Below are 16,362 nucleotides of genomic sequence, written 5' to 3'. Positions count from 1 at the left end.
ACTCCATTTATTATGTGCCAGTGGGGCATAAATTTGGTGTTAATCTTTTTTATGAGGCTTCCGTTTGAGTCCTTACATAGTTGTCCCTTACGTCTCTTGACTCTTAAGATGTTTGTTCATGTTGCCAATAAGTAAACTTGGCACTTCAGTATTTGCAAACACTGAGCTTCAGGCCTCCTTTTACCTCCCGACAAGTTGGTACTCAGAACCAGAGCTGCTTTTCCCATTTAGGTCATTTCGTCACTCTCCCTTCACTTTTTACTCCCAACTCATCTAACAAAGGAGAAGGAACGGTTGCTAGGGCAGGATCCAAAGAGGGTGGTGAGTTTTTATATTGACCACACAAAGGGATTCCGAAAGGACAAGCAGCTCTTCATTGGTTATAAGGGCAACATGAAGAAAATAGTGGTTGGAGAAAAAGACCATGGGCCAGATGCAGAACCGTTTTTTGCAGTCGCAAATGGTAAATCAGCCTGTTTGCGACCGCAAAGTTGGTCTGCCCAATGTACAAACCCTATTTTGCGAGTCAGTAACCTATTACCAACTCGCAAAATATGGGTTGTGACTCGCTATTAGGAAGTGGCGTGCCAAGGACATCTCTTCCTAATAGCGACTCACACTTCAATGTACAATTGTTATGCAACCGCAATTGCGGTCACAAAACACTTGCAGTTTACCACCTACTTCAAGTAGGTGGTAAGCCACTCGCAAACGAGAAGGGGACCCTTTGTGAATGAATGCAAAAATATTTTTTAAGAGCGGCCAGTGGTCTCATGGACCACTGCCTACTCTTAAAAAATGAAACTGAAACTTTCATGTTTCTTTTTTAAATGCATCCCGTTTTCCTTTAATGAAACGGGTTGCATTTAAAAAACAAAACCTGTTTTATTTAAAAAGCTGTCACATTCATAATAGTCTGCTGACTCCAGCAGCCCACCATCCCTGTGAGTGCTAGTCATTCCCAGTGGGGTTGCAAAATTCACCTGCCTCATGAATATTAATGAGGCATGAAATTTGCTACCCCATTAGGAATCGCAAAAAGTATCTGAGACACTGTTGTAAATTACATTTCGCAACTCGCAAATTGCGAGTCGCCAAACGATGCAATTTGCAACTCACAAATTGTAAGGGTCGTACATCTGGCCCCATATCCATATGGATTATCTTTTCTATTCATATGTACTACACAGTGGCCCAGAGGAAGCCCCTGGAGGGCATTTGGGAATACTGTACAAGGGACATAGCTTCGACGTGTTATCTGGGCAGGAAGATTCCTGTCGGCGACATTTGCAAGCAGTCACTTGGTCATCCCTCCAAACCTTCACAAAGCGTTATTGTCTGGATTCAGAGGTGAGGTCTGCATTTCACCTGATGTGACCTACAGAATCCTTCAAGTTCTTCATCTCTGGGGTGTTTTTGATTAGGAATTTTATACAAGAGGTTAGAAATCTGCAGGCAGGAGTATCTATTAGAAGAAAAATTTGCCTTCAGTAATAGTTTTTTTGGTGGATACTCCACCTACCTGTAGATTCCTCATCGATCCCACCCACCTTCTGTTTTTTGATGGATGATTTTGGGCCTCTGTGATAATAGTCAATTTCTCATGCTGTTGCACTGCATGTCACAATCTATTCTCATTTGCATCCTCCTGCTTCAGTGGTGTTTAAAAAATGGAGGGGAAACTGACTTTGTCTTGACGGTGGGGGAACCTTTATGGCTCCTGTGGCATCTAATTTCCGGTGTCAATAGGAGGCCGGCACCCCCTAACATCAGGAGAGAGTTTTTTTTTCAGACCAGTCAAGCACCTGGAGGAATATTCAAGAGGTGAAGCATATGCAGATGGATTGAGTATCCACCAGGAATATTCTTACGAAAGTTAAGTAACTTTTTCTCCAGCAATTGATCCTCCATAAATGTATGTGGACATTTATGGGATGCATGTGTCTCCTACATAAAGCTGATATAAAATTATAGCCTAAAAGCTGTTCCTTTTGACGTGGAATAAGCCCAACTCAATATAGAAAACGTTTTAACAACACATGCATCATTTGCTGCTTTGCTTTACTGTTCTTTCTCCTTGTCTTATTTAAATGCAATTGTTATAAAATGTGAAAGTTAGTAAAAAGAAATTATATTGACAAAAAACTTTTTGGTGATGTTCTGAGTTCCATCCTTGCAGTATAGAGCAATTCTGTGCTGATGGATCTGGGGAGGATTCCTCGCAGGAGAATTAATGTCGGTAAACCACACATCTAGTTTTAGTGTATTGGGGTAATGAAGAGTTGGGTCTTCAGTTTCCTCTTGAATTGCAGGAAGGGTGAAACTGTCCTGATGTCACTGGGCATTTTATTCCATATTATGGGAGCATAGATGGAGAAAGTCTGTCTTCTGAGTTTTGCTTTCTTAAGTCTGTTGGTTTTGAGTCTGGTGATGTGCTTGTTTCTAGTGTAGTGTTATCTATGGGAAATTGCATGTTTATTTGTTGTGTATGTTGGTATGTTTTTTCTAATGGTCTTGGATGAGATGCGAATGGAGGACTGATGTGGAAGCCAGTGTACTTCCTTCAGAGTTAGGGTAGTGTGCTAAAGTTTCTCCAGACCCTGATGTGACATGCCATAGGGTATAGGATGTCTTTCAAATGTGCAGTACTAGTGCCAGGGAGACCAATGAGTAGGACCAGGGCTTGTAATATTGTTTTGAAGTAGGCTTTCAGGAGGTTGTGCCGAACCTCCGACTCCTGTCCTTATACCACAGATTTCATTCAAACTTTTTAACTCCTAAATCTTGGCACTCCCAGTCTAGTTCTATTCCTTTTGACCTGCCCAGGTGACAATTCTTAATTTAAACACAAAATGCATCTAGTACAAATATTAAACACAGCTTATCTTTCAAAATGTAGAATTCAGCTGAACACTGCCTGAACTGATCACTGAGCTGAATGCTGGGCCATCCTCCACCCAAGCTTCCCCACTAGGAATCTTCCATCTTACCTTTGGTGCCTGGGGTAGTACAAATCCAGTCACCATGTGCGGCCAAGTACAAGTGATTATCAGCTCTACTGTATCATGTTCTGTCAAAGAACTCTTCATGCATGTCAGTCGGAGGCTGAAAGGGTTTACTGATGAAAATGCAAGATTAACAATCTGTGAATCACATTTTCAATAGGCAGAGTTTCCTCTAGCAATAATTAGTGGAGCAAGCTTGTATACAGAAGGCAACTCACATTTTGAGGTAGGTTACATATTGGTTTCTTAAATTCTGATGGATACATCTACCTGTAGATTTCTCACCTTTTGAATATCCCACTGCACCAGCATTCCATAGAAACTTTTCTTTCCATCTCCCCCCACGTCGACAAGGTCGTCATAATGCCCAAGGCTCCACACACAACTCAACGTGACATAATCAGAGCCATAAGTGTCCCTCTTAAGTGTGCTGACATCAGTTCCCTTTTTTCCGCTCCTTCAACGCGTAAAGGTTTTTTCTTGGCTCTCCATAGTGTAGGAGTTGTGCAACATTTTTTCCAATTAATTGCAACATTGTTGCAGACATTTTTTGCACCTACAAGGAAGCCTAGGTTCAAGCCCTGCAGGGAATGTGAGGGTCAGATATCGATCTTCATGAAGATTGTCCTTAGTGCCCTAGTTCGGACCATAATGTCGACGCCTGTTCATCATGTCAGAATATAAATCTGAAGGTGCTAAAGGAGAGGGAGTTGAAACTCTTTATGGCCAAGGCAAAGAAAGAGATGAGAGGACGTCTCATCCTCAGTCAGAGTTGCTGTCTCCCCATTCTTCGAAGTCATCGACGAGGAAGCACAAAAAGAAGCACCATCATAGTTCCAGGGGTCGATCTTCAAGAGATGACTCTCCGAGGTCGCTGTCCCCGTGTTCGAAGATTCATGAAGATAGGAGTGAGGTGTCTCAGGCTCTGTCTCCAGTGGACATTCTGGCGTCCCCCTCGAGTCCAATACCTTTGACTCTGCCTGAGCACCCTGAACCCAAGCTGGTGTGAATCCAGTACCCCGTCCAGTTCCACCACTGCCTTTGCCTTCTCGACAGGAGCATGAGTATCCATCTTTCCTGGCTCCAGGGGCTGACCCTTCAAATGTTCTAAATATTATATACAGCATTTTTAGCAAGGCAACCACTCACATGTGGCTTACCTGTGGGCCTCATGGGCCCGCTTTAATTTTTATTGGTTGGTTTTCTGATGCGGTATCAGCATCTCTGTTTCTGCCATTTATGCCGATGACCCGGGTATCCTAACCTCCTCCGCCACCAAGGAAGATGACTCCATTGCCAGGATAAGGTGCTGTCAGGAGTCTCCGGCACCGGTTACACCCTCTCCGACATCGGATGGGTCCGCATTGGTGTCACAACACTCGATTCCAGTACTGCTGGCTTCCACTACATAGGTACCAAAGTAACCGGCACTGTTGCGGGCATCACTGACACCAGAACTGGCTTCACCAATGGGCATGTTAAAGCAGTGATCCCAAAGAGAAGTGCAGAGGCTTTTGGAAGAAGAGCAGTACTTGTTTGGTGAAAGAGATCCAGATTTAGAAGAGGGGGAAATAGTGTCTCTTGATCCAGAGTTTGAGGGTTTGGAAGTAGCAAGTGGCCTAGACACTTCTTTGGAATGGGAGTTATTACCTTTGAAGGGCATTCCTCCGCCTGAGGTCACATCGTACCATTCGATGATAAGGAAGGATGCTGAGATGCTGGAATAGCCTCCTCCATCTAATGAACTCAAGTCTAATTTGTTGAGAGTGGCACTACATTCTTCTTCTTTGTCATCAGAGCCTTTATTGCCATTTAATGAGGCTCTGACTGAGCCTATACTGGAAAATTGGCAGAAACCTGTGTCACACTTAACAGCTATTTGTTATCTCTTGACCAGTGAACCAGTGAGCCAAAAGTATTTTTTCTAAAAAATGTAAGTTGCCTCAAAGGAGCAATAGAATCAAGAACAGAAGAAATTCCGTTTTTAAAATGATCTGCTGCCATATCTGTTCGCTAGATGATAAATCATTCTTAACACTAAGAGCAGTTGCATAATTAAAAGAGCTCATATTAGCTGAAACTCTAAAGTGCTTGTTAGGGTGAATTATTTTAAGTAGAGGAGCGGTGGAGTCAGCTGTTAAAAGTACAGCAATTCATCTAACTAAGGCATAGGAGCAGGAATGGAAACAGGAATAGTCTTGAGATTAGTAGAAGTGAAGTCTTGAGTATGATCAGCTATGTGCATAGGTGAAAGCACTTTAGGATCAAAACCCAGGGTATTCAGTGTTTGTGTTTCTGCTTTTGAAGTGGTAAGGGAGGGCTCATTGATGTGACCATTAAGAGCACCTAGAATGGTAAACTTTGAGATTTTAAGAACCAGTACATCCATGGTCTCTAATAAAGAGTTGAAAATGTTGTAGTCACTGAGCAAGGATCCAAGGGGTTCGATGTGAATGTGGGAGATGATGGGGAAGAGGATGGCAATTATTGAAGTATGAAAACATTTGCAGGACAGTGGTGGAGCCACTCAGACACAGTTCCAGGATGATAATTATGGTCCACCATGCAAAAAGCTGTAGAGAGGGCCAGCAGAGGGTGGAGGAAATGAGTTGTTTAGGTCATTAATTCAGTAGGGGAAGAGTGGTTCCCTCCGCGCTGCTGCAAGGTTTGAAGCTAGAATGATAATTTTGTAGAAGCTTGTTCCTGCTGATGTGCTCCTGTAGTTGGGTAGAGCCTGCTTCTTGATGACTTTTCGTAAGAATGGTAGATGGGCAATAAGAACAGATTTGTGGGATCTTCTGGGTTTGGGGTTGGTTTCTGCAAGAGGGCATGATCTGTCCTGTCTTAGGGTCATTTGGGAAGGGCTCTTGACTTTGGGAGTATTGACAATGTTGATGTGAGATATGAGGGAATCTCTTCAACGACACTTAATGATATCTGAAGGTAGAATATCATCCTGAAAGGAGTTTGCTCTGAGGGATTTTAGAATGTTGGAGCATTCAGCATGTGTCAAGGGATTGAAGGTAGGATACTTGGGAGGTGAAGTGGTGGGTAGTTGGTAATACTGGGGATATAGATATCATTTTATCAATGTTGTTGATATTCTTAAACAAGTGATTATTAGCGTTTTATTTGTTGACTTGCAAAATTACAGGTTCTGGGACTGGATTAAAGCAGCATTTGAAAATTATAAAGAGTGATTTGCTTCTGTTGCTCACTCCTTCGATGAAGGTCTCATAGGGATAGCTTTAGTAGTGATGAAGAGGAATCTACATGCAGAACAGGGTGCTAAGAGAAATCTGAGGTTGTCTAAGAGTTTGGTTCAACTTCATTAATGTACTTGAATGAATGATTGAATGAATGACAAATTTGTATAGCGTGAACATATATCCGAAGAAGTCAAGGCACTGCAACAGTTATAGCTATCTGGTAGGAGCAATTCTTCAAAGATCAGATTTACAAGGCAAAAAGTCAGGTCTTCAAGGCCTTGCGAAATGGGAGATGTGATTCTATGCTAGATATGGATAGAGAAAGAGTGTTCCATGGCTTGCCCACTGCGACTGAGAAAGCTGTTCCTCCCCATCGTGACCGCCTATGTCTCGGGACAACCAGCTGATTTTTAGTGGCTGATCACAGTTGTCTGGTAGGGACATATCGGTGAAGGATGCGCCTGATTCTCTCTGGTCCTGAATTGTGTAGTTCCTTATTCACAATATACAAGGCTTTAAATAGAATTCTTTTTTCTGCTGAGAGCCAGTGCAATTTCCTGCTGGCAGCCAAAATTGAATGTTATTTTGGAACATCTAATACTAGTCTTGCTGTCGCATTCTGCACCAATTGTACTTTATTGATGGAGGCCCTATTTGTATCTAAAAGAAGGGCATTGCAATAATCCATCTTTGATAATAATTATTGATACAGCAGCTTGCATCCGTTTGGCAAGATAAAGAAATGGGAATATCTTTCTGAGGGTTCTTATGGCCCAAAAGCAAGAGGACACAGTCCTATTAACCTGGTGGTTGAAAGATAGACTGGTGTCCACCATGACACCAAGATGTCTTGCTGATTCAGCCATAGAAGGCCATGATCCCAATGTTTCTGGCCACCATGAGTGGGTCAGTTCGGGATGATGATTACCAAACATCAAAACCTCAGTTTTGTTGACGTTTAATTGAAGGTAGTTGTCTCTCGTCTAGAGAGCCACCGACTTCATACAGGTTTTAAAATTGGTGGCTGTGTCCTGTATCTCTTCTGTGATACACACAATTAACTTTGTGTTATCTGCATAGGATATTACCTTCAGCCCAAAAGATCTAACCAGGTTTGCCAATGAAGTGACGTATATATTAAACAGTGTAGGTCTCAAGGAGGACCCCTGAGTAACTCAACAAAAATGTGGGATTGGGTCTGAGTAGAATTGGTCCATCGTAACTTTTTGTGATCTATGAGTCAAGAAGGAAGCCAGCAGCTTCAATGCAGTCAGTGACCCCTATTTCTTGTAGCCTGTTGATCAACTTATTTAGCAAGATGGTATCAAATGCTTAAGACAAGTCCAGTAAGATCAACAGCACGGTTTGCCCAGCATCCACCACAATGCATATATTATTTACTGCAGTTATTAAAACAGAGTCCGACCCATGGCAGATTCTGAATCCATACCAAGAAGGATCCTATAGTTGATGTTGCTCCAAATTACCACTCAGTTGTGAGTTATGATGTTACTCCAGAATCTTGGCCGGTACCGGGAGTAAAGAAATGGGTCAATCATTTATAAAGTCTGTAGGAACCAGATTGACTTTTTTTACTAGAGGCTTGATGACTGCTGTTTTCCAGTTAAGTGGATAGCATCCTGTATTGATGGCTAAGTTGAGAGTCTCTGTTAGATGGGATGGGGTACAACAATCTCCCTGCCTAGCCTCATCAACTTTGGGGAGCATGACTCCAAAAGGGAGCCTGATTTAATATCTTCTAGAAGCTGGTTGGTCTGTTCATTTGAAAGGGGAAGGAAGGCGGTGAGGCAGTGGTCCCTTTCCATAATGCGGGGGAGGCTATTAGCTGAAGGATTGATATGTTGGTCATCGTTAGGAAACATGGTATTAAGGTTCTCCAGAGAGGAGTACATTTTGACAATTTTAGAATGAAAATAATTAGCCATTCCATCGCAGAAGACCTGTGAGCTCTCATGATGGCCCGAGGTGGATGGGTTAGGTAAAGTATCAATCAGTCTGAAAATATCTCTAGAAGACTTGAGAGATGATGTCATCTGTGTATAAAAGGCTGTTTTTTCTGCTCGAAAGACTAATTTATATTCTGCCAGCTTAGCTTTATACTTTATTTTTTTTTCCGATATGTCATACTGTTTACACCAGATGTGTCTTGTCTGCGTATGATGCATTTGTTCTCTTTGATTTCTTGCATCTACCATGGTATTGAGGGATTAGGTTTGGAGGATCATATTTTCAATTAGGTGTTACAATATAAATGGTTTCTTGGGGTTCTGTTGAAGGTGTTGAAGAGAGTCTTCACATCTGCAGTGGACCGGAGGAAGTTTGGTAGATTATTGAGTTTGACTGATTAGCATCCATGGGCAGTTTCATTGTGGTATCGGTAGTAGACTTTTGAACCTTGATGTAGTCAGTGATGGACATTGATATCTTTTTGTTTATCTTTAATGGTTTAAAAGGAGAGATAACATCCACTTAATCTAAACATGAGATGAATCCAATCAGGTGCCCCAAGTGTATGCATTTTTACAGGCGTACGCGGTGACCATCTTCCAGGCACACTGGTATGAGATATGTGAGAGTTATTACAGCTGGGAAAACTATGTGGGAAACATAACTGGGTTGCAGAGTGAAGCAAAGAGGACTAACAATGGCACACACAAACATATATATATATGTGTGTGTGTGTGTATATATACATATATATATGTATGTTTATATATATATATATATGTTTATATACATACACATATATATATATTTGTTTATTAATCTGATCTTAGTGCTATTTTAAAAGTGGGACTCCTCTGAATATGGTTTAAGTACCCTACAATGTGTTACGGGAGTGAAGGCAAACACTGTAGGTGCAATATTTGTTTATTGTGATGCAAACATTTCGCTGGAAATACTTATACATTGTTGAATTAAAGGATAGTGAAATAGATTGTATGTGTGAGTCCCAGTGTAATGTAGACATAGTGTATTGTATATCTGTGTGGCTATTCCATAATCTTCAGATCCTTTCTGTACTGTATTTTTATTGTTTCTACTGATTATACAGTCACATTCATGTGTTCTCTATGTGCCTTGCACAACTCATTCTTTCTTGTTTTGTCTCTCAACCTACCACTTCTAACCTCTCTTTGAGTCTCTGTCCTCTTTCTCTCTCTCTCTCTCTCTCTCTCTCTCTCCATTACCCCCTCTCTCTCACACATGCATTCTCCCTCTCTGTCTCAATCTCTCATGTTTCTCTTATTCTGACCCTTATTTCTATATCCCCTTTTATATATCTATCACTAATTCATATTTGTGTCTCATTTTTTTACTATCTCGCTCTCTTTCGCACTGTCTCCCTATTTCTCACTGTCACTCATTGTATCTCTTTTTCTTACTCTTTCTTCTGTCATTCTCCCCTACATTTGTTTCTCTTTTCTCTGTCCTCCCTTCTCTTTGTCTCTATCTCACTTTCTCTATCTCCCCTCTTCCCTCTGTCTTTTTCTGTCCCTTTCTCTCATACCTTTTTCGCTGCTCTCCCTCCTTTCTCTTTATCTTACTCTCTCTAACTTCCTCACCCCTCTTTCTCCTTTTCTCCCGCCTCTGTCTTTCTCCTTCTATCTGCTCTTTCTCTTTGCCTCCCGGACTATCTTTTTCTCTGTAAATTTCCCACTCTTTCGTTTCCCGCCTCTCCTCCATGCTCTTCTTAATGTTGTTGCTGCAGATGTTGAACCTCTTTGTGGCTGTCATCATGGACAACTTTGAGTACCTAACCCGTGATTCGTCTATCCTCGGGCCACACCACCTGGATGAGTATGTGCGAGTCTGGGCAGAGTATGACCCTGCGGCCTGGTAAGAATTTGATACCTATTTAAGCAAATGTTTTGTTCGCGTCCACTAGGTTAGAAAATATTAGGTGGCTTTCCCAAGATTTTTCTTGCCTCAGTGTTGTTAAACATCAGCTGGTGTATTCTTATCATGTGGTTTGTCCCATTTATAGGGTTCTCCTTTTCAAGTATCTCTGAATGTTGCACCCCTCAGTGATTCCCCAACGCTTAGCTCCCCCATGTTTCATATCCCTGCCGGCCACACATCTCAATGATTGCATAATGCAAAGAAGTTCATGTGGGGTATCCATGTCCCTCTTGTACTTCAGCATTTTCCAATTGCAAGGCTCCACGGCTTTCATATCGTAAGCTTTAGTTAAACATGTTCCCTATGCCAGCTTTGTGATTGTCAGTGAACAGTCACAGTGTCCTCTATGTGCACCTCTGGTTCCTCTATGTCACAGTGATTCCCTAACGCAGGTACCCCCATGTAATGTGTCTTTGTCTCTTGCCCCTTTGTGATTGTCGGTGGAGAGTTACTCATGTGATAAGTCAGTATCCCACACCCCTATCTGATGACCTTTTGCAACGTCCTCCATGTTTATATCTTACAATCATTCCTTGATGAGAGTGCCCACCATGTAATGTTTTTCTGTCCCTCCTGCACTTCACTAAATCCCCATTACAGAGCACAAAGTTTCATACCATTGCATCTGTTTATGTGCGTTAGATCTCTCCCCAACTCCCCAATGCGGATGCTCAAATTTGATCTATCGCTTTCTGGCCCAGATCTCAATATATTTGCTCAGTTCAAATCACCATGCTTTTTTTCCTGCTGTAAATCACTACCCTTTGCCCCTGACAAATGCCGTGCCTCACCACCACCCCCCCAAGCAGTCTATCACTAGCCCTCACACATGACGTTAGTCCTCCAGTGATGAGCCCCTTGTGTTTCATTTTATGCAGTACTTTTATGTGCTTCTCATGCTTCAGTGATTCCCTGAGGTAGAGTTCTCTATTCCATACACTCCTCAATGATTCCCCAATGCAGTCCACATTGCGGTTTATTTATGTCACTCACCCTATCACTGATTCTGTCGTGCAGAGTCCAATGACATTTTTCTGTATCTCATGCCCTCAGTGGTTCCATAATGTAGAGTGCCTCTTCCCACCCACTGTCTGACTCTTTCTTTCATAGCGAGTCCACAGGACTTAGTACCATTGGCTTGCACTGCTCCTTCTAGTTTTTTCTTTAAAAAGCACATGCCATTGTTTGTCTCTGTTACTAACTAATGTTAGTTTTTTCTCCATCAGGCGATCCAATGAAAGTACTAATAACTACAATGCCTGCTTTTGGGGGTGTATATTTACTGCGGGTGTGGATGTATCTGTGCCTACATCTTACAATGTCATGTTATTATCTAGGAAGGGATGGGAGGGATCTCTGTGGGCGGATATACAAAAGTATATTTTTGTATCTCTGGTCGAGGGAGGCTACGGTTTGTAAAGTGTCCATTGAGTTACTTCTCCAACCCCCCCCCTCCCCTCCGTTTAGGAAGCAGACAGAATGTTTTCGATTATTTTGAGTCTTGATGTTACTCGCTTTTGGAATATCTGGTCATCTGTTATGCTATGCTTTAAGTGACCACACGCCCTCTCCTTGTGAAGCTAGAGATTGGGTGGCTCTGTGGTTCGAGCATTTCGTTTATAGCCACAGCTTTAAACCTGACTGGTAGGGCTGTGATCAGAATATATTCGTTTATGGGGGTGTTTTTGGCAACGTGTGTAATGTGAGGGTTTTGGATCAGTATCCAGTTTACATAAACCGCCTCCACAGATATCATAAATGTCCAGACCCCATTTGCAGTATAAGTTAAGTTAGAGTTGGCTGACAAGTGACTACTTGCCCAAGCCATTCTGGCATTTCAGAGCCACTGGCCCATCATGGCATTAGACCAGAGCAGTTCCTTTTTATTTATTTTACAGAGTTTTATATAGCGCGAACTTGACCCGAATCAGGTATCAGAGCACTTTACATAGCACCAGTTGCATTACACGAGGACACATTCATTTTTGTTAGGCACGGGGAGATTAAGTGATTTGCCCTGAATCACAGGACGTTCAGCGTCATTGCCGAGACTCAAACCCAGTTCCTCAGATTCGAGGTCGACAGCCCTAGCTGTTAGGCCAACTCCTCTCCCCTCCTTGAAGGAAAATGTGCATGGGTTAAATACAACTTTCTAACAAATAATATGAGGAGAGCCTTGCTCCACCAGAGACTCTACAATGCGTTACTTCACAAAAGCAAATCTAACCTGGTATGTTTGACCCGGAGAGATGCAGTTCCTTAACACCGAGTGCATAATCCTTTGAAAACCTCTCATGTGAGAAGACACACAAGTCTGTGCACCGTTTGTGGCACTGTGATTAAGAAGAAGAATGTAAGATAGCAACCTTGTACTTAGCACTTAAACAGCTCTGCTATAGTAACTGCAAGCACCTTACTTGCTGGCTTTGTCTCAAAGAGATATCTCTTAAATATACTGAATACATTTCTTGCTTTAAGGACATCTCTTGAGATGTAAATGAGAAAATCCTATGCATCAAATAATAAAGAAAATCATCTTTTCAAAACTCAGCCCAACTTGAACATGCTAACAAAAAGCACACTTGTAGATTCATTAATCAACCTTAATTCCAATTTAGTCTGCAAATGTAATTAGTCCTATGCATTTCCGATTCATGCTTGCATTAGATGATGTTTTCACACTTTTGCCAGTTCTTTGCTACATGTAGTTCTGTTTACAGTCCCATCGTAAGCAGCACCGCTCATTTCAACTGACTGTCAACATCTTGAAAGAGTGAATAATGGAGAGAAAGATGTTGAACAGGGTTAGCACTAGCAACAAGGAGTTCTCACTAATTTTATTTAGAAACCTTTTTGGAATCGCTTTTGGTGAGTGCCCTTACTTGTGTTCTGTGGGGAAATACTGCTGCTTGGGGGCCTAGGGAGTAGAGGGAAGGTGCAGTGCATCATTATATGAATGGTGCGATATCAGATAATACAAACACAGATAACCCCTTCAAAATACTAAGCTCAAAGAAGACGTTGTGACTTGACCGAGACACAGTTTACATATATTGATTAGAGAGAGTTTTCCATGAACAACCAATGGATACTGCATTGTTGAACCAAACCATGTTGTCTCCTTGATAAAAGAAATTATATTTCTGAACAGTAAAGAAACAAGCATGTGTCACATAAACCCTGCAGGTAAACATTTCTTAATGATTTGTACAAAACTCATGTGAGTAGTTTTTGTTCTTTAGGGTCTCCAGATTCCTAATACCTGGAACACATCTCAATTTAGCTATATATATTTCTCCACTGACTGATCCTATTTTGAACGTCTTTGATTTTATGAAATGGGTACTTAATACCTGAATAGTATTGAAAAAAAGAAAAATAGTACTTAAGTACAAATATATATACATACACACACACACGTGTATGTATATATATATATTTATCCAGTATTAGGGGTGTCTTTCATAGATTCACATGCCTGAATCATTCCCCGTCGTCGAGACGGGAGCCTCCGGTATATAGAAAAGTAATGTCCTATAGACATACATAAAGAAAAATAGGCCTAAGGGCCTCACCTTAGTAGCCTATCCTTGTCCTTATGCAAAAAGGACCAAACTCTTAGAGCCAGCCAATCAGCTATCACCTCCCTCTAGAACCTTCCCTGCAGGAGCCTCAGTCTCTCAGATTTTCTACCGCACGTTGTGCTAGGGAGTCTCCAGCCTGAGCTCTCCTCAGGATATCTTCTACAACTACTTTTTTCACTTGGACAGGATTGCCTTCTCATATTCTTCAACTGAGATATTTCTGACTCTTCTCTTGCAGTAAGTGCTGTCTTTCCTTGCCTTTTTTACGGAATGTCTGGATCCCAGAAGAAAGCCCTCTTCAGGGCCTGCTCTTCATGTGGGAAGAAAAGGCTCCATGTGGAGGACAAGCACGACCTGTGCTTATACTGCCTTTATCCGGACCACGTCCCCAAGGACTGTAAATAAAATCTGTCGCACTTTCCCTAATAAGACCTTGAGGGATAGAGAAGGCTGACTTCTCATTTGGCTGGACAGGCTGAAACAGAGTGACGATGTGGTGTCCTCAGAGGGCAGCTTCTCCATGACTTCGGAAGTCTCCCTCAAGAGGCCAAGGGGGGACCCCCCTGGCCCCTCAGACACTCCTCCTATGAAGATGCAAAAGAAATCTTCAGAGGCTAAATCTACGACCTCCTCAGTGTCTGCAACAGGCTCTCATGCCTTTAAGAAGCCTGCGCACTCATCCACCAAGCCTGCGCCATCTTCCACGCAAAAGAGAGCTGTGACGCCACTCGCCGTCTCCACAACGATGACGACGGTGTCGACGACGACGGCGTCGTCAGTCCTTGCATCGACGACGACCACCCCATCATCGTCGTCAGCAGGTAGGCCCATCCCATCTGTCATACTGCCGAAACTGTCGTCGACTAAAACATCATCGACGACGAAATTGGGGCCAACGACGACGACCCCGTCGACGAAGAGCTCATCGACGTCAAAATCGGGGCCGCCGACAATGACACCGTCGACGAGGAACCCATCGTCGACGATGACACCGTCGACGAGGAACCCATCGACGACCAAACCAGGGACGTCGACGACGAAAAGCCCGCCGTCGACGGAAGACGCGTCACCAAGACCGTCGACGAAGAAGACGTCGACGAGGAATGAATCGTCGACGAGAAATGAATCATCGACGAGTGCGTCGTCGACGAAGACGTCGTCGACAACCGCGTCGTCGACGAAAACATCGACGACGACGAAAATCTCGTCGCTTGAACCACCGACGACGGAGAACATGCCGTCGACGACGAAACCGTCGACGGCAGGGTCGTCTACGACCAGGGACAACGCGGAACCATGGCTGAAGTCCAAACTAGTGGAACCGTCGTCATGGACGCAGCCCCCACCGACACCACCGCGCAAACTGCCAAAGAAGCTGATCACGCCGGAAACGACATCCCCAAGCAAAGTGCAGAGCCACTTACCTTCTGACTTTCTCCAGAGTGAGGAATCGGAAGAGGAAATTACGACTCAAGCTATGTCCATCTCCGACCTACACGCGAAATGCCAAAGCACTGATGAGGAACAAGAGGAGTTTACCTACCAGGAACACTCTTTCCAAGCGCATGTACGGACGGAAGTGACCCCAATGGTGTGCCTTCCTGTGTCCATCGTGGATGACCTTAAACTTCTCATCCAGGACTACAAGCAGCGTTTCCCGGAGGCACGGGCTGCTGAGGATAGGGGCCCAACGCCGGCTACATCTGCTCCACCGGCAGCCCCACGACAGACGCGACCACCTCCGCAGGCCTCCAATGAGGCAGTCGCACCTCAAGTAGTGGAATCCTCAGAGGAGGAAGCTGAGGAGATGGAAGAAGGCGAAGTCCCTGAGGATCGCACGGATCAGGACGACGACGACGAGTATGTCGCGCCCTCCCCAGCTTCACCCCAACCTCGCCAGTCGGATTCTCCGCCAGTGGACATTGGTGGGTTCCATAAGTTAGTGGAACGGGCAGCAAAGCGTTTCCACATGGACATGGAATCAACGGAAACGGAATGTTTCTTATATGATTTTAAAGAACAAACAAAAAAGATCACTAAAGCAATTCCGATTATAGACTTTCTCTGGGACCAGGGAAAGAAACTGATGGCTACGCCGGCCTCCATACCGGCGGCGATTCCACGGCTGGACAAGAAATACAAAGCTCCCACCAAGGCGGCAGTTCGTTTCCATGGGCACCCGAAACCAGATTCAGTGGTGACCCAGGCGGCTCAGAAGAATTCCCGCAACCCTTCCTCTCCCTTGTCAGCACCACCGGACAAAGAGGGAAGAAAGTTGGATACCATCGGGAAACGGTTTACCACTACGTCAGCCATGACTATCAAAGTCGCCAACTCTATAGCTCTGTTGGGACGTTATAATCGCCAACTGTGGGAAGACATAGTCCCTTATTTGGAGGAGCTACCTGATACTATGCAAGACGAGGTCAAGGCACTGCTCTCAGAAGGTCAAGCCTCGGCAGCGGAAATCATAGATTGTGCCATTGATGGAGCCATGACTGGCTTTCGCCAATTAGCTGGAGCTGCAGTCCTGCGGCGCCAGGGCTGGCTTAAGGCTACTTCATTTAGACAAAAAGTACAAACGAAGGTGCTCGACATGCCCTTTGACGGCCAACATCTTTTCGGAGCCACAATTGATGA

The 16,362-nt window shown here is 43.6% G+C and overlaps 1 protein-coding gene across 1 annotated transcript in view; it reads left to right on the top strand.

Moving 5' to 3' along the window:
• Positions 1 to 16,362, top strand: part of CACNA1A (calcium voltage-gated channel subunit alpha1 A) — a 1,120,700-nt gene that overhangs the window by 827,753 nt on the left and 276,585 nt on the right. Inside the window, exon 36 of the mRNA XM_078685323.1 lies at positions 9,948 to 10,075. Within this exon, the coding sequence (XP_078541449.1) occupies positions 9,948 to 10,075 (128 nt within the window). The remainder of the gene's footprint in view (positions 1 to 9,947; positions 10,076 to 16,362) is intronic.

Source organism: Lissotriton helveticus, chromosome 1_1 (assembly GCF_964261635.1).
Source record: "Lissotriton helveticus chromosome 1_1, aLisHel1.1, whole genome shotgun sequence".
In the NCBI taxonomy this organism is placed as follows: Eukaryota; Metazoa; Chordata; class Amphibia; order Caudata; family Salamandridae; genus Lissotriton; species Lissotriton helveticus.
The sequence above is the reverse complement of the archived record's forward strand: the minus strand, read 5'-3'. Positions and strand labels throughout refer to the sequence as shown.